The sequence below is a fragment of the Xiphophorus hellerii genome, chromosome 13 (assembly GCF_003331165.1).
Source record: "Xiphophorus hellerii strain 12219 chromosome 13, Xiphophorus_hellerii-4.1, whole genome shotgun sequence".
NCBI classification, from domain to species: Eukaryota; Metazoa; Chordata; class Actinopteri; order Cyprinodontiformes; family Poeciliidae; genus Xiphophorus; species Xiphophorus hellerii.
In genome coordinates this window covers 11,048,317-11,073,544 of record NC_045684.1, presented here as the reverse complement: position 1 = coordinate 11,073,544, position 25,228 = coordinate 11,048,317, and the positions used below count along the sequence as shown (strand labels likewise).

The 25,228-nt window shown below is 39.0% G+C and overlaps 1 protein-coding gene across 4 annotated transcripts in view; it reads left to right on the top strand.

Annotated features, from left to right (window-relative positions):
- Window positions 1-25,228, top strand: part of rbms3 (RNA binding motif, single stranded interacting protein) — a 334,935-nt gene that overhangs the window by 235,683 nt on the left and 74,024 nt on the right. For all 4 annotated transcript variants that reach the window (XM_032580204.1, XM_032580205.1, XM_032580206.1 and 1 more), the window contains 2 exons: window positions 3,531-3,688; window positions 12,821-12,900. In XM_032580204.1, coding sequence (XP_032436095.1) covers window positions 3,531-3,688; window positions 12,821-12,900 — 238 coding nt within the window. The remainder of the gene's footprint in view (window positions 1-3,530; window positions 3,689-12,820; window positions 12,901-25,228) is intronic.

Genomic DNA, 25,228 nt, shown 5'->3' with positions numbered 1-25,228 from the left:
GTAAACTGTACCTTTAATGGAACAAAAGCCCCATACATAATCGCATTGAGATCAGATACACACACACACACACCTCAATTACCTTTTCATTCATAGCCTGACAGCAGTGCATGTGCAAGATCTGACATTAAAGGAAATTAAATCTCCTTGTGGAATGGGCCAGCCCATCTCACCTCGCTGTCAAAATACTCCTATTTCCACTCCTCTCTCCTAACCTTCTCATCTGGGTATTTAGAGCTTTGTGGTGCGGAACGTCATCAAAGAGGAAAAGTTAGTGAGGCAGCCGCGCTTAAAGGAGGCCTCCCTGCGATAATACCCGCGCAAACGGAGCCCCTCTACAATTAGCCCACGCACCCAAATTACTGCTTCACATTCTGATGCTTTCACGCACTGCACAAACTGCACACACACACAGACGTATCATTGGCTTAGCCCAGTGAGTGAGTCACTAAGTCAGTTAACTCTTTGATCCAGACCTCCTTTCTGCTTTCAGATATGAAGCCTATCTGACATAATCCTGAAAAATATTGGCTCACGCAACCAGTGAGACTCAAAGAAAAATGCAGCTGCAAGGCTACACACTCTCAAGGGACTTAGCTGGTAGAGTGTCACATGTACAGTAGATTGTATTTTACAGTAGATTTTTTTTTTTACAGGCAGATTTAATTAAGCCTCATTGAGATGTCAGATCCTGCATCATACAAACTCATGTGAGCTTTTTTCTCACGCGTCCAAATGCAGCAAACCTGCAGAGGAAGGAGTTTGCCAGATAATTCACTTCATATTTGAAGGGGGGAAACGCTGGGATCCTGGGCACCAGCCTTTTCCCGAAGGTTTTAATCAGATCAAACATGGCTTGTCAAATACATGAACTAATTAGTCGGGGGAGAGACCAATCCCCTCTTTTAGCAAATGGAAATATGGAGGCAGGACATTGGTGGAGACACTTCCTCTCCTCCTTCAACTTTTCTTGATCATCAACAAGATGCAGAAGGAGACCAGCTGAGAAAAGATTGCCTGTAGTGAATCATATAGTCTTTAAGGATTCTGTTTTTAGAGAAAAGACATTCATACTGCCTGACGTTTCTCCACAATGCCAAACTGAGAAGATGATAGATTCCTGATTTTAAGACTAAGCGGAGCTGCTGTTTACAGAACTTACTTATATGAAATATTCTCTTTGACACTAAATCAACTATTAAAGCAATATTTCTTGACATGAAAACAAACTCAACTGCTGTGCACACCATTTACGTTAATTTCTCTTAGCCAATGCTCTTTTGTAAGATTTTGTGCCTGAAATTAAATTTTTCGACCATTTCTTTTCTATTAATATCTTCAGCTTCTGAATATGTATAGGGTAGAGCACATTTATTATCATCACTACAAAAGATGTGTACATTGTCTTAAATGCAGTTCATCTATTATTGCATTGGAATAATCTTGCAGTAAAAAAATTAACTTGACTACATTTTTCTGTTGTAAAATTTCCATACTAAGAAATTATTGTTTTAAAAATCTTTGATACTAAAATAATTGGTACCATGATCAATCTTATTAAAATAAAATTTCCATACCCAAATGCAAGTCATCAAAAACTGTTAAAAGTTTACTAAAGGAAAAAGAGGTATCTTAGGGCCACAAAGCCTAATTCTTTACCAATTATTAGGCATTGTCAACCATCACAAATATAAATTTTGGGACTTAGATAAATGTTAGGACTTTAGTTAAAACTGTGTGTTTGGTCAGAGGAGATGAAATTGAGATTTAAAAAAAAGAAACAATACTGTCTGTGTGAAACAAAAACTGAGACATATAAAAACTCCTCATTGTTAAATATATCTGGCAATCCGGGCGTGCCGTGGTGACGGAGGGGTTAGCGCGACCCACATTCAGAGGCAACGTGGCCTCGACGCGGCTGTCGGGGGTTCGACTCCCGGACCTGACGACGTTTACCGCATGTCTTCCCCCCTCTCCTTCCCCCTTTCCTGTCAGCCTACTTTGGAAAAAAGGGACACTAGAGCCCACAAAAAGACCCCTTGCGGGGCAATTAAAAAAAAAAAAAAATACTATATATAGTATATATACTGTATACTATATATACAGTATATATATATATATATATATATATATGGCAATCTTTGATGCATTGGGCCCATTTCTCTTCCAAAAGTCCTGGAAACTTTATGATGGCACATTGTATTAAATACTCTTTAAAATATCAAGATATTTTAAATGTATTTAGAAAATTGAAAGCAATGATCATTTGCATAATTATCCAAAACATATTACGGTACCTAATCTTCACAGAAAAGTTTTCATCAGACACAAATATTTTTTATTATAGTGTTTGCTCTCATAATCTTTCTCACAATTATAGTGCATCTTTTTTTTTGTTTTTTTTTTTACATTTTCCACATATTTTACCACGATCATATAAAATAATATGCTGCTTGAAGTGATTGAAGTTTATAATGCATAAAAAATATTTCTAGACTTATTCGGGTCATTAAGACAAAAAAGTTGCTTTATTCTAAAGATTTCAGATGTGTTAATTTTTAACCTTTCATGTTATAATAAATTTAACCTTCAAACAAATAACTCAAATTCAAAATAAAAGAGGACATAGCATGATGTGACTGCTGAAGTGGGTGTAAAGCTCATTAAAATCTCATCAAGTCTTTGCTCTCATTTTATTTTCCTGGCTTGTAACCATGCCATAGTTGGCTGTCTGTAGTGCTGTATTAGCCCCTGGCATATTTAACTCATGATGGTCTCAACTGCAGTTCAATAAAGGGTTCAGCGATGTATCTCACATACAGTGAAACTCTGGATGGCTGCCTGATTGGATGAGTCACTTACTACCTGGAGGAAGGATGCTTTGCTAATGTGCTTACAGCCTACAACATCATAAATCCATAATTAGCACTGAGGATGGCATTTCATGCTTAATTTAAGCACTGAGTGATTTGAAACGTAGATTGTATAGTAAGTTACATTGTGACTGCCTGACTCAGTGGATGATTGACTGGTTGGGCGGTCTCAAGCTGTTTCATGGGGGAAGCTCACAACTACCTCAGGCTAAGCCCACCACCAGCTGCGCAGCTTCCCCCAGCAAAGAGCTGCTTCTGGAAATATTGAAATCTCTATCGCTCAATAATACAGTTCACCCTTTTCTCTCATTTGATCTCTAAACTTCACCATTTAAAATACTACTCTTCTAAATATTTGTCTTATGTGAGATGCTAATATAGGCATGACTGTCATACCTTCCACTCCCATGAATCCTTAAAATGATCACACACATGCGCTCAGTGCTTGACGTCTGTAAATTATTGATGTAGTCACCCAGCATTTGATCCGATAAATGTGTTTGTCTCAGAGGCCAAATGCTCTTAACAAGAGTTTGGTTGTAGTTTGCCATATCTCGACCCATCTAGTGATTATCCATTACAATTATGTTATTGACTGACCGGTTTTCATTTTTTTCCTCTCCCTTGTGTCCCACTTTCCCCTTTTTGTCGTGGCAGCAACAAGAGCAGGATCCCACAAACCTGTACATCTCCAACCTGCCAGTGTCAATGGATGAACAGGAGCTGGAGAACATGCTGAAGCCCCTGGGTCACGTCATCTCTACAAGGATACTTAGAGATGCCAATGGGGTCAGCAGAGGGGTCGGCTTTGCCAGGTAAATAAAGATCATAAATCAATGGGCAAAAATGTACTTGTCCTTGTATGTTATAGGAGAAACAGTTAGCCTAAAAAATCCATAAATTTCCATAACTTGAGCTCTACATTTAAAATGTTATGTCTCTGGAGTAAGTGGAGGTATCTTGATGGCACATACTTATCAAAGTAATGGTTCTTTAAATTCGGAGAAGTTCCCTGTAGAGCCATAAAAGAAATTGCACTACTGTTGTCTTGGGTTGAGACTGTTACTGATGATTTAAATAAACGTGGGTATCCAACACACACTGAGAATCTGTGTTGACATCAGAAAATTGCTGTTAAACTCTACAACACTTGAAGAATAGACAAAATATTTTAGTAGTTGTAAACTGATAAATTGTGAAAGGTTTCAAAAGGAGTGGATACTTTTATAAAGCAAATGCAGTATCCATGTGTTTCACAAGCACGGATAGTGGCTATTGCTCCACTGTAAAGTCACTGCTGCTGTTCTTCTGGCGCTAAGTCTGTCATTTAACAGTTTTTTTTTTCCATTTTCTACTTTGGAAAGTTTCTTCTACAGCTTATTAATCCCCCAAAGTCATAAACCACTCTGTCCTTGTCCTCGACAGCAGCCACCAGGCTCTCATTCCTCCCTGTTTACCCAGAGGAGGCCGGTGACGGCCACACCACCGCCATCTTGCAGGGATTTTTCTTAATCACCTGCTCTGGCTAAACTCCTCTCCTATTCCCTGCTCTATTACTGAAAGGTTAAAGCAGGATAGATGAGGGCATACACACCACATAAACAACTGCACAAATAAGCATATGCACAGATAGATCCCACATACAAGTCGTTGTGCACATATAACAACACACATTAAAAACTAGCCTCTTAGTTGCACTCCCTCAAACAGGCAGCCCTCCTGCAGACCAGCAAACAGAGCACAGCAACAACCTGCCACAGGCCACCTGTTCAAGCAGCCCTCAGTGGCTGCAAGAACAGACATGATGGAAAGGGAATCTGAGAAAGCGGCTATATGAGAGGGACGTGGGTGTGACGCATCGGTCTCAGAGAAACAAGTAACTTTAGAGGTCACTATAAAGAGACGAAATGTTTTTTTTAAACAGAGATGATTAGAAATCTTTACAGAAAGCGAAAGGAGTGAGAGGTAAAGTTTAAAAAATTATTATACAGGCATGGATGGCTGAAGATGGCTGATGATTGATTATAATAAAAAATTTGTCCGTAAAGGAAGCCAGAAGGACAACTGTCCACAGAAGACAAAACAGATCAATGGACTACATAAAATGTAGACCTCCCATTAGCTGTGTCAACAGACAGACAGACAGGCAGCTGCTGAGGGCTGGACTGAGAGGGGCATTAGAGAGAGTAAACTGAGCTAAGTGTTTGTGGGCTGATCCATTACTGTTATCAGAGCCCATTACTCCAGCCCCAGCACTAATCATTGCAGACAGCAGCACCTGATGCCATTAACCAGCAGCATACTCAGAAAAGCCAAACCTGCCTCCCCGTCTACCTGCCTGACTCTGCAGCTGACTGACCAACACACAGCCTGGCTCACTGGTTTGTTTCTCAGTGACTGTTTTCCAGTCTGCCTGCCTCATTTGCTCCTAGTATGCTGGGCTGATTTCTACCGGCTGTAGTGATGGAGAGACAATAACAAGAGATGGTGTTTTTACAAAACAAAAAAAAGAGTATTATTTTTAGAAAAGGAACAAAGGTGTGCTCTGCATTAACAACTCTTACCATTTGTAAAAACAAATTAAATATGCTAAAATGTTTTTTTTTTTTTACAGTCATCCATTTTTTAGATGCAGGAGTAACGAGCTTAGAATTAATCCCAAATAATCTCAATGCTGTTTATACCATACCATTCACTTAATCCAGATGTGAATTGATCTTAATGACACAGGAAATTATTACAATAAAATGATTATTCACCTACACTGGCTCATATTTGGGACAGGTTGGTGAGTGGAAGAGGCTGCTGCGCCTTGGCAACCCTGTGGCAGGAGATGCCAAAAACACGACGACAACTGACTGGATCATATTGATAGTTAGTTTATCCTTATTATTTAGTTATTAGCCAATGTTAATGTCTACGGCAGTTCATAATAAATTATTAATATCGATTGTAACAGGAATTCACCAACTTAAAAACTCTCAATTGTTATTTATGTTGTGTTTACATCAGCTGCACCAATATGACACCAACAATGCAGACTAACGAAGGTTTGAATTCAAAGGATTTTCATCCAACACATATCAGATAACACAAAAACAAATTACAACAAACTACCCGTTTAAAAATGATAAATAAATTTTTTAAAGCTTTAACAATGGGTCAAAGCTGTGTTTATAAAATTAATGAACACTATTTGCTAATTATTTATGTCTTAAGGTTTGCATGTGGGGGTGGGTGTATGTGTGTGTATGTTGGGGTAAAAATAAGAGGAAGGATTCTCAAAAATGGTCAATCTGATCTTGTAACAAGATATCTCCTGTGACTAAAAAAAAGAAATTAGTCCTATGATGGTGGATCTAATGAACCACATGTTGCATGTAAGCCTATGTGCTCTGTTACCCACAAGTATTTCAACACACATGGTACATAGGAGAGTGGATGTTGGAGAGAGTGATATATTTGAATCTCTCTTGAGATCCAATCCTGGTTCATGACAGACTGTGAATTACTTTCCTTCAGTGATGTGACAGGTGAAACAAATGAGGCTCAGTTTGCATGCAAAACCTACTGTTAACACATTTATCACTCAAAAATTAACCATAAAAATAAATCATGAAACATGAAAATAAATCAAATCAAAGAAAACCTGTTGAATTAATGATGTGTCTTAGTGTTATGCTTAGCTATATATTATTGCGCTGTTGCTATCTTGTACCTGGTTTTTTCATTGTTATCTTTAAGACAGATTTTTCTCTCTTGGAGTAAATTTTCTTTTCTTATGGAAGAAGAAGAGCTTAACAGAACTTTTCTTGTCTGGTGTTTTGTTTTCTTCTCTTTTGGTTCTGTGGTGTCTGAGAAAGAAATCTGGTCAATTATTGTCCTGGAAGAGTTAACCTCTGGGTTAACTTAATCTGGTCACTGTGTTTCCCCATCCAGTAGCTTGATTTGCATGGTTACTAAAGGGATGGTCTCAAACCTTTGCTGCTGATTTGAAATTGAAACAAAGAGATGACTGCACTACTTCAATCATGTGTTAGTTTATGAAAGCCGTTTCAGGAAATTGAAGGTTTGCAATGGAAGTCAGGAGCAATTTCTACCATTGGAAAATGCTGGAGCCACATTTTTGTCCCAGGAAGAGAAGTAGGGCAAAACAAAAAATGGTCTCCCTTAGCAAGCAAGGTTGGATCTAAAGACAGCTGGTAAAGGGACGTTAGAGGCCCTCCACATTGTTGGGAAATTTGAAAGAGAAGAAGATAAGAATCTAAATCATTTCCTTACATACACAGAGCTCTAGGTGTGACTATGTCCATTGTAAAGCATGGAGGATGATATGTGATGCTGTAGGCCTGTTTCTCTCTTTACCATCCTGGAAAATGTGTGGAATTAAAGGACTTTTAGGTTAATTTAAAGACACATTTATCCATAAGTCAGTCTATGTAACTAGACTATTCAAACTAGGTATTGAGAGTTTTTTGTTTGCTGCTAATGTAAACACACTCTTTGAAAAGGTTTGAGCTAATTGCTTGATTCTGAGTGCCAGTGAAGGGCTCAAGGCCACTAACCATATTTATTGATCAGCTAAGCCGCATTGACCTCTTAGTAGCAGTCAGGGCAAAGTGGACAAATAAAGAAAGATGTGAAAGAGGGTGGTTACAGGGTCAATATGAAATCATACCAGGAAGTGTGAAAGGTAATTTATTTTGAAAGATAATAGTAATAAGCGAGAGAAAAGAGAGACAGATGCTGATGTTAAGTGACTGCTATATGGAAAGAAAGGAATGCACAGATAAAGAAAAGAAGGGCATGGATAGTAAGAGAGAGCAGGCAAAAAAAGAGTGAGCATAATGGTGAACGATGGAGAAAATAACCAAGGTTGAAAGACAGGGAGGAATGAGAGAGAGACGTCAAAAAGAAAGGGTGTAGATGGGCTGGGAGTAAGATGGATGGGACGGTGAGAGCGATAAAGAAGCTATGGTTTAAAAAAAAGAGAAGAAGAATGGGGGCTGCGATAGGGGAGGGATGAGAGACAAAGGACAGAGAAGTGAGAGGCTGACAGGATGATATGAGTATTTCAGGAGGTGTGGGTGAAAAAAGCATGAAAATGTGGAATGCAATGAATTCTGCACATTCCGGGAGCATATTATAATAAAGGCACTGCAGTTGGTGGGGCCTGCATTGAAAAACAATCTTATTTTGATATCAGGCTTTTCTGTGTAAGGAAATCTGAAATGTATTTACTGCAAAGGTTTGCAAATTCATGCATATAAATGTTTGTTTTTAATGTGTTACTGTGACCTAACTTTATTTAACTTTTTAATAGAAATTCCTTATTTACAGAAAAGCAAATCCAACTGTTTGACTGGAGTTACTGACTTTTTCTGTAGTGTCTTTAAATTTAAATAGACTTTGGGGTTGTGGTGTAAGAATTAAAATCCATCTATTCCCACTCATTATATTATAATATAATATATTCTGTTTTTGTGATCTAAGCTAAGTCTAAACTCACCAGAGGTTGGCCGAGTTTGAATTCAAGATGTGCAGGACTTATGGCAGAATTTAGCAGTTTTGATGATCATCAAAAGCCTTTGTCACATCTACATGACGTAGATGCTGACCAGCATTTTTAGCATTCACACCTAAAATGCATTGGGTTTTTTCCCCAAACTCTTGCCAGCTGAGTAGAGGTCAAAGAGGGGATTGTGCTTCCTTTATTTATTTATTTATTTATTTAAATGCCTTATATTACAAGAAATCTTTCATGCACCAAAAACAATGGTATGCTTCCTACGTATGATCTGCATAAGAGCCTCATTTGTAAATTATATTGTGTGTTGTACACGCCAAGCTTTGTACACCCACATCAACAAGCACATTAAGATTAGACACCCTGATGGAATCACATCCATCTAATGTGACTGCACTGCAATGAGTAAAATGTCAGATAAAATGGAGAACAGAGTTGGCAGGAGTGGGAGACCACTGATAGCACACCAGTTGGATGTGGAACCTCCTAAGTATAGGATACAAGCGGCGATTTATTTTGAATTAGAGTCAGACAGAAGCTGAATTTTCTCCTGGGGCAATTCAGATCCTGGCTGTTGTAACTGGCCCTTGAGTGCTCGCAAATCAGTATTGGGTTGACATTCAACTTGATCCTATATTTGTTCATTTGGAGTATAAATAGGGGCCTGGTTGGAAACAGAAGGATAGAAGCATTGCATAACAGTTTTTTTTTTCCACCAGGGAGCAACCCTTGAACTTTTGGAAGACCTCTCTGATCAGGTTTTCTCTGGTTTTCATTAGTTCATAGTCTTTTTCTAAGATCCTGGTTGGAAGTGAGTCAGCTCTTCGTGAGCTTTACTAGAGACACCAAAGGGGGAAACATCCAGATATTCTCATCATGCTCCGCCAGTCCAGATTGCGTACTCCTTGCCTGTCTATCCATCTAGTGAATGTCTGCTCACTGGCCTGCAAAACAGAGAAGCTGTTCCTTCTCAGCACAGGAAACTCAGACTTCTGTAAAACTGCCGCTCTCTCCTTTACAAAAAGGTAGCTCGGTTAACATATATGAAACAAAACACTTCTGATGCTAGGCTTCCAGTTGTTTCAAGTGGATCGCAGAGTAAAAAGGAGAGAAGGAGGAATCTGCTTTAATATAAATGAAGGTTGATGTACTAATGTCACTGTATTACAGACATATTCCTCACCTAGAGTCATTTTTTATGAACTGTAATCCCTTTTATTTGCCAAGGGAGTTTTCCTCATTTGTTCTGGTCGATGTTTACATCCCACCACAAGCCTGAACATCAGAAGCTGAAAAACAGATCACTGAGCTGATAACAGGTCTGGAGAAAAAGCAGCCAGACTCTCCCTTCATTGCTCTTTGGGATTTTACCAGCACACACCTTTCTAATAAGCTATCAAAATAGAAAAGGCATGTAAAGTGTCCCACCAGAGAGACAAACAAACTGGACCACTGATAAGTCTTAAACGAAGCATAACATGCTGTCTGTGCAACTTACAAGCAGGAACTGAAAACGTCTAAATCTTTTAGGACTGTTGAGAAAGACTGATGTATTAAAGTACAAGTACAGTAGATGTTACAGGCCTGTTTTACATATGTTTTTGTGAGGCATGTGTACAGACTTTCCTCACATACAACAACAATAAATCACGATTCACTTCACATCTGAGGAAGTTGCTTTGGACCAAAGAAAATGACTGCAGTGGTTTGGACCAGGCCTTACAATAGACAAGAAACAAATTAACCAAGGAATTCAGTGCAGCAAAGAGAAACTGTCCGACATGTTTTCAAAAACATTACCCTTCTGCATCCCAGCGTCATCCTGGTCCCTGAGAAATGGAAAATCACAGGTGAAATGACTACAGATCTGTCGCCCCAAGGTCTGTGGTCTTTGGGCGGATGATATTACCAGCTTGGCCTGACACTTCATTTTGCACCACTTTGACCATCAAGAGATGCAACACCAGGATCATGTTTGTGGACTACATGTTAGACCTTCTTCTCCAGTAACCTAAGTGTCCACCAGAATTTGGTTGACTAATGTTCCCGTCAGTAGATAACCAGCTTCCACCAGAAGTGTGTTCTGTCACCACTTCTCTTCTCTCTGCACATAAATGACTGGACCCCAGTCGACCCATCAATGAAACTACAGAAGCCCTTGTAAAATTCATTTTTGTGACATGGACCTTACCAAGCTCCGCCCACAACCGACCCACGTGACCGCAAGTCTCACAAGCAAAGCCTCGCGGCGCGTTGTTTCTATGTAAACATGACTGATTAGTGCATCATTTCTATCGGATTTTCACAATATATCAGCTACTAAATGGACAGAGGAACTAACAAGTTCATGTCATCATCTGGGAGGAGGTTACTGGTTTCTCAGTCACAAGCTGGTTGCAAACCTGAGGCCAGCAGGTGTCAGTCAGTTATGGTAGATCTGAAATTTGGTTTGATGACGTCAATATGAGAAGCTACAGACTGACAGGAGGAACCAAAGAGCTCTGTAAAGGTAAAGGCAAATCTTCTGAAGTTGGGATATAATTAATTTAATTTCACATAATTACCGCGGTAGAAGCCATTTGTTGTGTATGAAATATATTTGTTCTATTTGATGTTTGTTGTGAATGACGTATACTCACAAACGAATGAGGTAATTAATCCAACGTTTAGAAACTACAGCGGCTGTAATGCGCCGCAGCAAAGGGAAACAAAGGTAAAATAACCCGAACAGGTGATCAACTCAAAACCACTCGTACCTTTTTACTCTCTCTCTCTCTTTGTAGTTTAAGCACACCTGTTACCGTGACAACCGCCTGCTCCCCGCAAGACGAGCAAAGATTACGTTAAAAATATAACATTCAGTCCGTTACCATATCAAGTTTCCAGGTTGATATTTATTTCTCGATTATTAATCAGCGCTTCCCTGAACACAGCGATGGCTGATTGACTAGCTGTACTTGGTGCTAGCGTGGCTAACACGAGTAACAGTTTAGTCCAAAGCCTTTTCTGCTAAAATAAAATCTTTAGTGTATGTCAGATACAGTACACATTGCATATTGATCTGTTTAGCTAACGTAAGACTGTGTAGCAGACAGGCTTCAAGGTGTAGAAGTTGTATTAGTTCTGCCATTATGCTGTACTTAGCTAACGGGAAGCTACGTGTGTTTGTGAGACGGCCAGGCACGAAAAGCGGCCCCTCTGGTAAGGTCCATTATCTAGTGATGATGGAAAAAAAAGACGTGGTAAGCAAAGATTTAGGACAAAAATGTTACAGAATTTCTTTTGTTCCACAGAGAAGTGAATTGATCATTTATTGATCAGTTTTTGACTTGCAGGAATAAGAGGAACATTTTTCTCACAATGAAAAAATTATTTGTATAAATAATGGAACAACTTCTAAAGCAAACACCCTAAACAAATCTTAAGCAACAAAATCATTCAATTGCCAACTTTTAAGTAGCATGGATACAAAATGGTAATGAGCTGTGATATAGCTCACAAAGAAGGTGTAGAGAAGTAAACAAGCTTACTTTGATCAATATATTTTTTTCATTATTGCTTTGAATCTTTTAAAAAACACTTGATGTAAAATATTACATTCTCCGAAGTTGTAAGTAATATCTTCTCTCTTGGATATTAAATGATTCATATCCAAACATTGCATAAAACTATCTTTTAAAACATGCATAAGGTTGAAAGTGGACATTTATCGTAACACGACAGTTCAGTGACAGGTGATGTCTTTTTATCTCTGCATGCAAACAAGCTGTGCATTTGTGCAAATGTGTTTGATTTACTAATTCACATGTTTTATGTAATGTCTAACAGAAGAGTTTATGGGCATGTGGTGTAAAAGATCAGAGCCCTCCGTCCGGCCAGCTGTTTGTCTTCTTCTCAGACTTTGATCCAGTGCCTGGGCGAGAGAAGATGGGTTATTCAGCTTGATGTCTTTTCTCTCTCAGTACACAATACATGAGCTATTGTTTTCACAACATTTTTACACTTTGCCCATGAATAATCCTACATTTTCTGTTACATCTGTGAAGGCTTTTAAGTAGCACTTTCAGTCCTTCTTTGCCTTTAAGTTTCGATTATGCACACAGGCAGCATAACAACCTCTTCCATTAAAGGCCTGAATTTCATTATCAGCTTCTTACGCATGCAGACAATAATGTTCCACAGTAGAGAGACAGGCAAACTCTTGATGGTCTCACTGGAGACCATCTGTCTGATTCTACTCTGCCAATGGGAATGCAGTCCTCAAGTAGAGTACTTTGCAGAACAAGGACAAGTCTTTCTAAAAAAAAAAAAAGTAAAATTATTTGTAATAAATTTGCGGTTACTACAGAATTACGCAGTCATTAGTCATGTTCAAATCGAAGCTTATTTAAATTTAAAAAATTTTTTTTTTCAATTGCAGGATGGAGTCAACAGAGAAGTGTGAAGTTGTGATACAGCATTTCAATGGAAAATACCTGAAAACCCCACCAGGAATCCCAGGTGAGTTTTCTCTCCTTTGCCTTTCCTGACTCTTGAGCATTTCCATTTCTTTCAGTTGTAAAAAGTGCCACCCTTTCAAAAACGACTCCAATATTTAATTCAATTGCTGTAATTGAATATCTAGATCAGACGAATAGCTGGGTATGCACAGTGGTTTCTGACACCTAAGCTGATCATCGTGGCATTTCCTCAATAGCTGGTGATTCTGTAGGGCTCTTTTCCTCTGCCTCTCTCAATTTCTGTGTCACCGTCTCTTTCTCTCTCTGGCGGTGCACTTGCTGCAGGCTGGGACTTCTTGGTCAGGAGAAAACCCTCTTAATATTCACACTCATGCCTCTGTGCTGTTCTTTGCAATCTACTTAAGAGCTTGCACTCTCGCCTCTTTTCACTTCTGCTCCTTCTTTCTGTTGCAGTGTCCTCTTCCCTTCCTGCTCTGCTTTCCTGGAGTCACCCTGTAGAGAGCAGTGAAGGAGAAATGAAGCAAAAGTTAGGTGTGTTAGCACAGAGATTTCTTAGTGTCCAAAGAAGGATTGGAATTTATGGAAACAATGCAAGTCTTCGGGCTTGGAAAGGCTTTTTAGAAGCAGCAGGCTGACAAAAAAGTAAACTGGGAGGAAAAAACATATACTGAAGTGTCAAATGAGAAGGCTGGAGGAAATGAAAAGTGCTGCTTTAGCACTATTGAGGCCAGGTGCTTCGGTATTTACATTTTCCTGAGAGGTGCTGGCCAGATAGGCTGATATGCAGAGATTTCCTTCTCAGCTGTCAGGTTTTTATTATCACTCACCTCATCAACCAAAGGCACAGAAACACATCCATAAATTGGTCTCCACTATCCAGTGATATCGGAGAAAAGTGGATTTAGAATGTCCACACATGCTCAGCCAGTGCATAGCCAGCAGCCATTAAAGGTGAGGTGAGCGGCTATATTGAAGTTTATCTGTAATAGGAAACCTTTAAAGCCATAATATGAAGTTGACCTTCGCCTTTAAGGGTCGATCTCCCTGCTGCTCAGACTTTATTATTGTAAATGGATTGTTCAGGCTCGTGCCAAGCTTGGAGATTTACTACCTTCATTGAGAAAATCCTTCTGTGAATTAGGAATGGGTATGTTTACAAGTTTTGCTTTGCAGCCACCAAGAGGTGCTTGAAAATCTAGTTTTCCCACAATCCCTCAAATAAATGTCTGTTAAAGAGAGCTGTTGCCTTCTTCTGTTCCAGCCAGGTGTAACTTGAGATCATTTTTGGCATAGATATATATTTTTGATTCTTTACAGCTTATAGTAATCGATGAAGGACCTGATTCTGATGAAGTGCTGCTATGACATAAAATGTATCTTCAGAGCAAAGATGCACAGACAGGGGATCAGACAATTTATAAGGAGCCTGGTTTTCAAATGTATGAGCATCAGAAATGAAAATAACATTACAACATGGAAACTGCTAGTGAAAGTTAGTTAATTTCAGTATATTGTTTACATAATTTTTATGATGTTATTACACACACACGACCTTAAATTCCTGAATGATGTCAGGAACATTTTTTATTAGTGTCTCAAAATGGTTTGCACAAAGTTTGTCAAATAAAATTGTCTTTAATCAGTGTTTTGTTGACAAAATGTTTCCTTACAGCAAGATGCTGTCACCACTTTATTTTACTGTGTGGTTTTCAGGATAGAAATTTTCTGTCAATCATGGCGTTTTGCACAAAAAATTTAATTTTGGTTAAATCTAACCGCAGCGTTATTCTGTGTCAAACTGAAAAGCTTTCTTATAACTATGGCTTACTAATTGTCACTTTTCCATAAAGATCCAAAATTGTTTTTAATTAAATGCTTGTTAGATTTTATTTAGTTGTATCAGAGTAAAATGACCTAAAGACAAATGCATGTTACATTTTTGAGGTTTTATGAAAGTTGTGTAAGATTTTGCTTCTTCTTCATTCTCCACTTTGTGTTGGGCCAGCACATGGAATTATGACAAAATACATTGAGGTTTGCTGTTGTATTGTGACTAAATTGAGAAAGTTCAAGAAGTATGACTAATTTTACAAGGCGCTGCACAAAAAAAAACATAGGCTGTCTTTGCCTTTGGTAAGTGTGTTGTTTTCTTTCTTCCTGATATAATCCATGTTGACTGGTGCACTGCTGCACTTAGATTCCTGGACTTTCCTCTTTTATCAGACTCAGATGTTCCAGAAGACTCGAGGCTTGTTTCTGTTTCAAACTTACAGAGTAAACAACTACTTTTTGCATGCAAGTGGACATGCAGATTACATTTTCACTGCATTCCTATTTGTCTTTTGTCCAGATTAAACATTGCATATTTAGATTTCTGAAGTCTAAAGCAGATGCATCTACTTCTTGTCTACTGACAGAGACTATGCCGGGGTGTGTGTGCGTGTGTGTGTGTCATGTTGGTGGGATTTCCCCCGAGCCCTTTGCTATGCAGGCCAGCTTCTTCATTCATCGTGCTTTGACAGCTCAGCGGCACCCCTCGGGGTCCTCTCACCACACACAGAACAGCAGGATCGTCTGTGGGGGTGTGTGTGTGAGGTTTTGCTACGCCCATCATGACTAAACACAGCGAGCCTAAACACCAACTACAAAAATGCAAAAGGATGGTCTAGGAGCCATAACTTTGGCCTGGGTGGAATGTCACCATCAACTTAATGCTAATTCACTGAAGTATATATATATATATATATATATATATATATATATATTGACGTGCGGTCAGGGGAGGCAGGTGAGGCAGCATCATGTTGTGAGGAAGTTTTTCTCCACCATGGACAGGGAAGGTCTTTTAGGTTGAAGGGAACATAAAGATAGATGAAAACACGATAATCCTGGAAGAAAACTTGAGAAGTTTCAAAACACAGGGGTCAAGGTTCACCTCCAAGAAGAACGAGTGTAAACATACAGCCAGAACTAAAAGGCAATGGTTCAGACAATATTCGTGCAATACAATGACCCAGTCAAAGACCAGGCATAAATCTAGTTTAGAATCTACGGCAGATTAATATGCACTTCTACTATGGCTGAGTACAAACTATTATGCAAAATAATTGCAAAGCTGATACAAGATCACTCAAAAAGAACAGCCGTAATTTATGCAAAAATTACTTTAATAAATTACTGATTCAGAGGAGGTCAGTGCAAAAGCAGTCCACACTCTGAGATTTTTATGAATAAAAACTTATTTTAGTTTGAAGTGGAAATCTGCTTTTGTAAGGCACAGTATATAACTCTTTTCTATGTTTGCATCTTCTCCACACTGTCACTTTAACACATGACAGTGTGCAAGAGAATCTGTGTGTGTGCGTGTGAATGCAAATTGAAATGGTTTCTTCAAGCCAGGTGTGTTCAGTGCCAACAAAGGTATATTGAATCGTAACCTTGCTGTCCCATAGTAGGAAATAAATATCTAGATGTCAAGTGCCAGGTCATGTGTTAAATTCAACCGACCATGGGAAAGCAAATAAAAAGGAAGCGCCCATATTGGCAGGAAGTCAACGCTGAGTTACAGATATCGCATCAGCAAAGGGGAGTGTGAACATTTAGAGCACAATATTGTCGTGATTCAAGCAGATGGCAGCTAATAGCAGCACAGAAAGCATCCATACATTTCCTATTTAAATTTTAATCCGAGAACATCTAACTTCCTTGTGATTACATGCGATACTGAGCTGAATTACAGTGTAGAGACACAATAGCAGATGGCAGCTAATGATACTTAACAGCCTCCATTCTCCCAGTGATAAGTTTTTAATGAAATTATATGCATTTGTCTGAACAGATAGTTTCTCAAAGTAGTGCCTTTATTTGCCTTAATTTAGGATTTTGTTTGAAATGATCTTCAGTTAGAGCCAGGCCTTTAGTACTGATTTCCTCTATTTGGAAAGTATAATTGGTAATACAGAAGCCTCATTTTGATCCACTTCTGTTTGCCCTGTAAAGCTGTGAATTTCAAACTCCATCCCCCTGAAAAATCAATGAACAGAAACCATTTTCTTCTTAAAGTTTTTACTGTGGAACATATCCTCACACGCCGTGTGGAAAAAGAGCAGAAAAGAAAAGATTGAAGTACAAGCAAAGCAAACCCAGATTTAATGGATTAAACAACACCTCTGTTCGCATGTGGAGCCTGTAAACCATCTATATACTTTTTGAGAAACATATTGTTTGAATTGATTCAATTACGAACAACATATAATGGTGTATAATAGCAAAGTTGAAAAAGGACATTTCTTGTATTTTATACAAATAAGAAAATGAAAAATGTGGCATATTGAGCTGTTTAATTAAATACCTTGTGGAACCACCATTTAGTGTGATAACAAGTTTTCTGTAAGGATTGCTTTGTAAATAGATCCTTTCATCTTCCTAACAAACTTCCTAAAAAAAAAACGCACAACAGTATTATGCTTCCTTAATGTACCTTTTGCTGTGGAGTTGGTGTGTTAAAGATGATGAGCTCTGTACCTTTTTTCACTTCAAATAGCATTTATTTAGATCAGAGTTCAATTTTTATCTCATCTCACTAAAACATCTTCCACATTTTTGCTGTGTCTTCTAATTGGATTGTGGAAAAACTTAATTTGATTTCCCTATTGCGTTTTTATTAGCAATGACTGTTTTTGTATTTTTTTTAATTATAAATTGTTCCACCAGGGCTTTGGATCACTTCTGCTCCTCCAGAGTTTCTTTAGGCTGTCCTGGCTGCTTAGCTGATTAAAACTCTCTTTACCCAGCCTGTAAATCTATTTAGATGTCATTATTTTGGTTGGATGCTGTTTTTCCATACTTTTGCCTTTTGCGTTTACAATCTTTGAGAAGTATAGTGCTTGGAACATTGTTTTTTAATCTATTTCCGCTTCCGGCTTCTGTACATCGTTATTCCTGGCCTGTTTGTTGTTTGAACTAATCTTCTCTAACAGGACAGGTGTATTTACATTTAAATTAAATAGCACATCAATGGGCTCTTTACTCTTTTGGTGACTTCTGAATTATATTTCACAGTAATTGGGACTATTAGACATTCATTTAAACTGCAGCCTAAGTGATGCATGTATTAAACATGAGGCAACTTCTATATTCTGTCAGTGTCATTCCAGTGAACATGTGTTGCATGCCAATAGCTTAAACTAAATGCTTGCCCCTTATAAAATATTTTCCTGTCCCGACAAAAATGTGTACCATAAAGATGCATCCAATCACTTATCCAGGTCAGGTTTGTTTGCTGAGGCCTGGTTGATATGAGAGGTGCGTAGCAGTTGTCCAACAAGCCAGTCACAAAGGCTCACGCCAGCCGCTGCGCTCGGCCCACGTCTGATTGTGATTCAGAGAGAGAGACATGATCGATAGCCCTGATGGAGCACTACAGCTGTTTAGATATTCTGTGCAATGCGGCAGCCGCTCTCCCTGTCGCTGCGCCCGGCCCTGAGCATGCATCCACCCATGCAGAAATAAAAACTCATGCATCATACATGCCCGGAAATTTCTGCACCATGCGTCATTTCTAATAAAGCTGTACGCGCATCAGTTTTTATATGGACCTTAAACATATAAATTCTCATATCTTTGGTGGCACTCAAAGTTCTTCCCCTGTAAGAGACGAGCCACTTTGTATTTGGGTCGGGGGTGGGGGAGAGGAAAGATTCATCCTTGTTTTTAGTGAATGTGAATTTACTCAATACACAAAATAAATAGAATTTATGAAACATGTCTACAGCTATAAACTATACTGAAGTGAGCCCTACAGGGATGCATTATGATTTACATTGTAACCCCTGTGCACAGGGAAAGTCAAAGGAAGAGCAGATAAAAAGTGATTTAATCCGGTGCCTCCACAGAGCCCTGCTGATTAAAGCCCTCTGTCCCACAATGCATTTAAACAGCTTAGAGATGACACCCTATGGTGAGCATAATTTGAACCAGAGCTACATTAGCCTTTGTTTGGTTATGGCAGGTGAGTTATCTTATGTAGATACCGTGCTCTCTATTTGTAGAGGAAGAGGGAAAATTGATAACTTTTAGGAGACTGTTGGTTTTGCGCCTCTCCATCATTGTGCAGCTACTTTTCATCCAGGCTTTGTTGCTTAAAGGCACAGGCGGTCTTGGAACAAGAGGACAAAATTCCCAGACTACAATAATAAAGTTAGCATTAGTCTTAATGTCATAACTGTGCAAACAAGGATTCAATCCAGACTGAATGTGCACCAACACAGCTTTTTCTTCCTTTTCGCTTCTGCTGCTGTTGCTTGCTCCAAAAACCTGCTGCCAATATGGCAAATGAGTTGAGAGCTGGCTCCAATATTGTCCAATGGATGTTGGATAAATACTAAAAAGTACATCAGGAAGGAGCCGCACTGGCCTCGAGAGATGGAGCAGAGCGGAAACATGCGATATGTTCAAGCTTTCAATCCTCTTGTTTTCTCAGTACATTGCTTTGGCATTGTTCTTTTTAACTTTATCTGTTTTTACTATTTCTTTTTTCATGCCTCCTTCTGTTCTCATTCACTTTTATCTATTGCTGGTCTTTCAGACCCATAATTAAAATGAAAGTAGTGCTTTTTCTAATATCACATTCTCTTTACTGGCATAATTGTGTTTTTAAAATACTGATTGAATTTCCAGTTTGATGGTTTAATTTTTCCTGAGATCTGTTCAACACAACAGAATCCATTCATTATGACTTCTGAGACATAGGAGTTAAAAAAAAAAACAGTGCTGAGATTTAGTCACTAGAGGACTTGGGGGGGTGATTGTTGCTGGGGGTGCCGTTGTCGAAAGAAGAAAATTATTCCCTCCCTGCTGGCATCCTCACCAAGGCAACGGCACCAAGACAGCAGCGACAGCCCACAATATTAAAGCGTCCCTTGCTGAAATGAGGCTTGTCCCAAATCACTTGGTAAGTCCCAAAAAGCCCCTCCGAAACTGTCAGTCATACTTGAGTAATCTATGTTAATGTCTGCCATCCCTCCCACAATCCCCTGGCTAATAACTGGCCTGTCGGTGGGCCCATTTCTTTTCCCTCTATGGCATGTAGATTTAACGTGCAGCCAAGTAGGTTGATAATTTGGCTGTCAGTGTTACTCAGACCTTCCTGCCCATGCAAGTATTCAAAGTCCTATTGTTCCTATGCATGTGTGAATAAATTGTATTTGATAGATGTTTATTTTTAAGGTTTTCCTTTTGGTGAGAAGTAAAAGGTCAAATTCATATCTGACTGCTTCTAAAGAACATGTACGTCTCCGTTTATCTTTGTCAGTGGCACTCAGACAGTTATTCAGTATAATCCGTCATAAATACGGTGGAGGTCAGAAGTTTGCATACATTCATTTAGAATTTTTGTCTCATGTACTTGAACGGCAGGAATGATAATACAACACAAACTTTCCATCATTTTTAAAATCAAGTATTGGATGCACAAATTTTGATTTTATTCTGGACACTCTAAAATATGTTCATATTGCCTCACTCACTAGTAATTTGTTAGTTTTCTGTCACAGAGTGCTTTTTTTTCTAAATCCTGTTTTGATATGTGTTTGAGCAGCTGGAAAAACAAATTGTCCAAGTTTCAACCCTGTAGCTCAAGAGCGGGCAATCCCAGTTCTTAAGGTTTGGTTTTGTTTGTGGATTAGATGTTTCCCAGACTAAGAAGATACGTCTGCTATATTACTTAAACTTGGAGCAAGGACACATCTTAAACCTGAAAGATACCATTTGTGTCTTGCAGGTTTGTACCAGTTTGTATTGTTCTTTTAGGTTTAAAAGCTTGACTTTATAGCTCACCCAAAATTTCTTCTTGACATTGTGGCCAGATATTTAAATCTTTCTGACCTCTGACAATAAAACATTTTTCGGTAGGCGTTTGGTCTTTGGTCATTACTACTTCAGTCCATGGTAGTGTAAAAGTTGCCACACTGTGGCCAGTGAGACTGGTCTTCCAATTTCCCAGTTTAGGACAAAATTGAGCCTTTCATTGTTCCTGCATGTTCTGTTTTCCATCTAAAGGCATCATATGGGATAGAGAAAAAACACAAGTATTTGACCCCTTTCTTGTTTTTCCAATATTGGCGGCATTCAAATAAATCATTTTGGGGCTAAAATCAAGATAGGTTTACTGCCCGTGATGGGTGTGTGTAAACTTCTAGCTGGAATTGTAAACAGAAAGGCACAAAATAGTCTTTATAAATGCACTTACCAGGATATTGCAACATAATAAAATCTGCTCTCCTATCATGAACCTTCCACCCACAAATACAAGAGCCCCTGATTTCTCCTGCCTCCCATTAGAAACAGAGCACACAGGAAGTTATTATTGGCATCCTAAGTAATTCAGACAGCTTCCTGAAAAAAGGATCAATTTCCGCCGATGCACTTTCTCATTATAACCTTATCTTGCCTACAGACAATAATCTGGATTTGTTACGCTTTGTTTGCTTTGCCACTGAGCTGTATGATTCACGAGTGAAGCCAACGGTTTGAGGCAAAAACAGGAGGAGCTGGGGGGGAGGGAGCTGCTCTGGGGGTCTCTGTCTCTGAAACAGAAATTATTCACCTACTGCGTTCCCCTTCTGCGGAAAATAATATAAGCCCTTTGATTGGCTTCAAAGTTTGTTTAGGCGGAGAAGAAGAGCTCAGACTCCTGGAGGGGTTCAGACAGGAGCGATTAACTTTGCTCTCCACTCAACCGCATGTAATATAAAGACAAGCAGACTGAAGGACAGTTGCCATGAGAAAAAGATACATAACAAAGGAGAGAGGAGTAGAGTAAGGATGCGATGGAGGGACGGTTTAGGAGCTGAAGAACTCTGACGGGAAAAAATGAGCAAGATAAAAGGGAACAGATGGAAAGAGGCAAAGAGGGGGAGAAGGATGAGGGTAGCGCAGAGGAGAAAGGCATAAAAGTTGGATCAACCTGTGCTTTTGGAAGGTTAAACATGAGCACAGTTTAGGCTGCTGCATTTCTAACAGATGAGATGAAAGGATGACATTGACTATACGACTACTTCCTGAGCTTAACCCCTGTGACAAGAGACCAGCTGTTCACCATGTTGATCCCCTTCTCCCTCTGTTTTTTCCCCCTCCTCCGACCTCACACATGCAACTCTCCTTGCACTTTTTTGTTGTCCTTGCTTTTATGCTTTCCCTCCCTCTCATCCATCCTTTTCTAGCTCCTACCTGCCCGGGCGCCACTGTGCTTCACACTTGCATTTTGCTGCACATTATTGCTCATTTGCGTTGCTGGACATCTAAGGCTGTCTTTATTTGTAACAAGCATTTTCCTCTCATCTTTGTTTGACGTGTTCTGCCTGTTCAGATATGTGTTTCTCTTTAATGCTCTGGATTTGCTGACATTTATGATGCAGGTTTTCATTTTTTCACGCATCATCAAAGCAGATCAGGAACAAGGTTGGAATGTAACAGGGGCTTGTCAAGAGCTATTCTTGATTGTAAAATATTCATGATTTTTCTCTTAGCCAGTTCTGAAGAATATGGTCTTATTATGTTGCTTCATTGTAGAATTTGCTGGTTTTATGCAAATTGGTCTCTCTTCAGTATTTGTCAAGATCCAACCATTTTAAATTTTCACTTCTGGTCGTTATTCGCAGATGTAAAGTTCAGTTTGCACTCTAGAAGTCTGCATTTTAAACACTGAGGAGTGTGAATGTTTGGGTTGTGATTTGTTGTTTGAGCTGGGTCCTGTTCCACAAATGTTTGGGATAGTTCAGTCAGGATCATTCCACTCTGAACATTAGCCTGCTTCATCCAATGTGGGGATTTTTACCCTTTCCTATTTCAAACTTTCACATGTTTTGTCGTATGTGACTTTTACAAGTAGGTAAATATCCACTTTGAGAAATAGCAATTTTAGCGAAGTTATTTTCTGTGATTAACTCCCTGACCACTGTTAGTAAAGAAATGCCACATATTGTTGACTGCTGGGAGAATTTCACTGGTCAGGGTGATTTTGAATATGTGCTATGGGTTTTTTAGAAGGAGATAATACACCAAAAATTATAGGTTAGATTGAATTGAGAACTGGTCATTTTGTGGTTAGTTTGAAAATAAAATTATTTATTCAGTGGTTAAGTACGTCATTTGTTTAGGGGTACAAAATGATGGAGTGTGAAATCTGGCACAGCTTGAACTTAGATCAGAGGTAATGATTGACATTTTTTGTTTTGGCTGACTGGTTTCAATTTATGACGGTTTTATGACTGGTTGACATGCAGGCGGTCAGAAGTCAGAAGCATGATACTGTGGACAATCACCTTCAGCTCTGGTCCTTCACCTCCTGGTGTTTTCTGGATTATATGGTTTAGAGCAGCACAACTAAAAGTTATCAAAATGTACAATATAATAAGTACTGTTTGAATGCAGTGTTTTGTAGGCTTTGGCATAATTGCTAAAAATATTGGGCATCAACCCTCCAATTTATTAAATTCTTTTGTTCCATCTACATCCATGGCAACAGTTGCAGAAGATCAAGTACCTAGGCATACAGAGGGCTTCTACAAAGCATGGCAGGAAATCCAGTTGTGAATTTTCTCTGCTGCTAAATATACCTCAGTCAACTGTTTGTGGTAATGTAATGAAGTGGAAGTGATTGGGAATGACAGTAATTCAGCCATGAGGTGATAGGGTGATAGGCCGTGTTAACTCACTGAGCAAAGTCAGCAGATGCTGGGTCCAGTAGTGTGCAAAGGTTTGCCAATTTTCTATCAATCGCCACGGATCTCTAATCTTGGTGTGGCCTTCAGATTAGCTCAAGAACGTTGTATAGAGAGCTTATTGGAATGGGTTTCCATGGCTGAAAGGATCATGGTGTGGGACTGTTAATCAGAAGTTGGGCTCAGCCACTATGTTCCAGTGAAAGGAGCTGTCAACACTGCAGCATATGAAGACATTTTGAAATATGTATGCTCTCAACTTTGTGGGAACGACTCGGAGACATTGACTGTGCTCCAGTGCAGAAAGCTTTGCCCATGATGACATGAAATAATGGGTTTTGTGTTGAGGACTCTTGTGACTCATGCCTCAAACAAAGAATGCACTTTGGGAAGAATTAGAAAGAAGACTGCAAACTACCCCTTCATGTCCAACATCAGTGTCTGACCTCAACCTTAAAAAGCTGAATCTGACAACAAAATTCAAGGTCTTTCTAAACAGCTCAAAAAAATATTTCCCTCTTTAAACATAAAGGCAACGTTGTAATGAGGAATCTTATTACCTTACTGCTGGAATTTAAATATTATTCATAGAAATGTATTTGTATGATAATTTTGAGTCTTTCTCCTCGTTAAGTATCTGTACTCAGTAACCGTTACAACCTTCAATGTGATTCCATTTAGAGTTCAACATCTATGTACACTACACAATAACCCTTTTTGAAACATAAGGAAGTTGTTTATCATTAAACCGCGGATGCTCCAATCAGTAATTTTCTGGGTAGTATACATGTGTGGGGTTTTCTTAAGGTCAAAGGTCACTGATTATTTGGATCCCATTCAAGGGAAAAATTGTTTCATTTTGAGCCATGTCTTTGTGATTGGTACTTAAAGTTGTTGAAGTTTATCTTGGGAACCTGTGAAGGCAAAATTTATGAGGCTCAGCAAAAGTATTGTTATTTTTTTTCTTCTTACAAGCACAACTCCTCTAGAAAAGAGGCCTTAAAATGTGTATGCTACACTCCCAGATCCATAGACTCGAAGTTTTAAGCTATCAGTCAACTTAATCTAATGCTGGACCCCAGGCAATGCATTTTTTATCCAAAGAATAATATGCAGCCTCTCAGCAGATACTGTAGGTCACTGAGCTCATAGCCCTCTGGACAGCCTGCCCGTCCCCCTGAATGAAGATTAAGTTTGCTGAGGAGGATAATCAGGCTCCAAGGTCTCTGCGGTATGCAAGCAATTCAGCAGGGTTGCTTTCTGTGATTCACTGCTGAGCTCTTTTTCTCTTCTCATCTTTTCTTATAAGAGATAAGACTATCAGGTTAGATTATAACAAAGTGCATCACAGCTTTCTATTTTTAATATGAGTACATTTTTAGCATATATTTAGAATAGATTTGAAAAAGTAACTGAGAAAGCGAGTGGGAGACAGGTTGTCTGACTGCTTAGAATTGACTTATTGTATCCTATGTGTGTGTTGGCGTGTGCGAATTTGCGTCAGGGAAGCAGAGAGGAGAGAAGAAAAAAAAAAAACAGGCATCAGTTACACCCTTCCACGTCACTGTCACCATTCAGGACACAGAGGGCAGTGAGATAAATCTAGCTGATGCCCCCAAAATAGAGCCGGAGCCTCCATTAGAACAG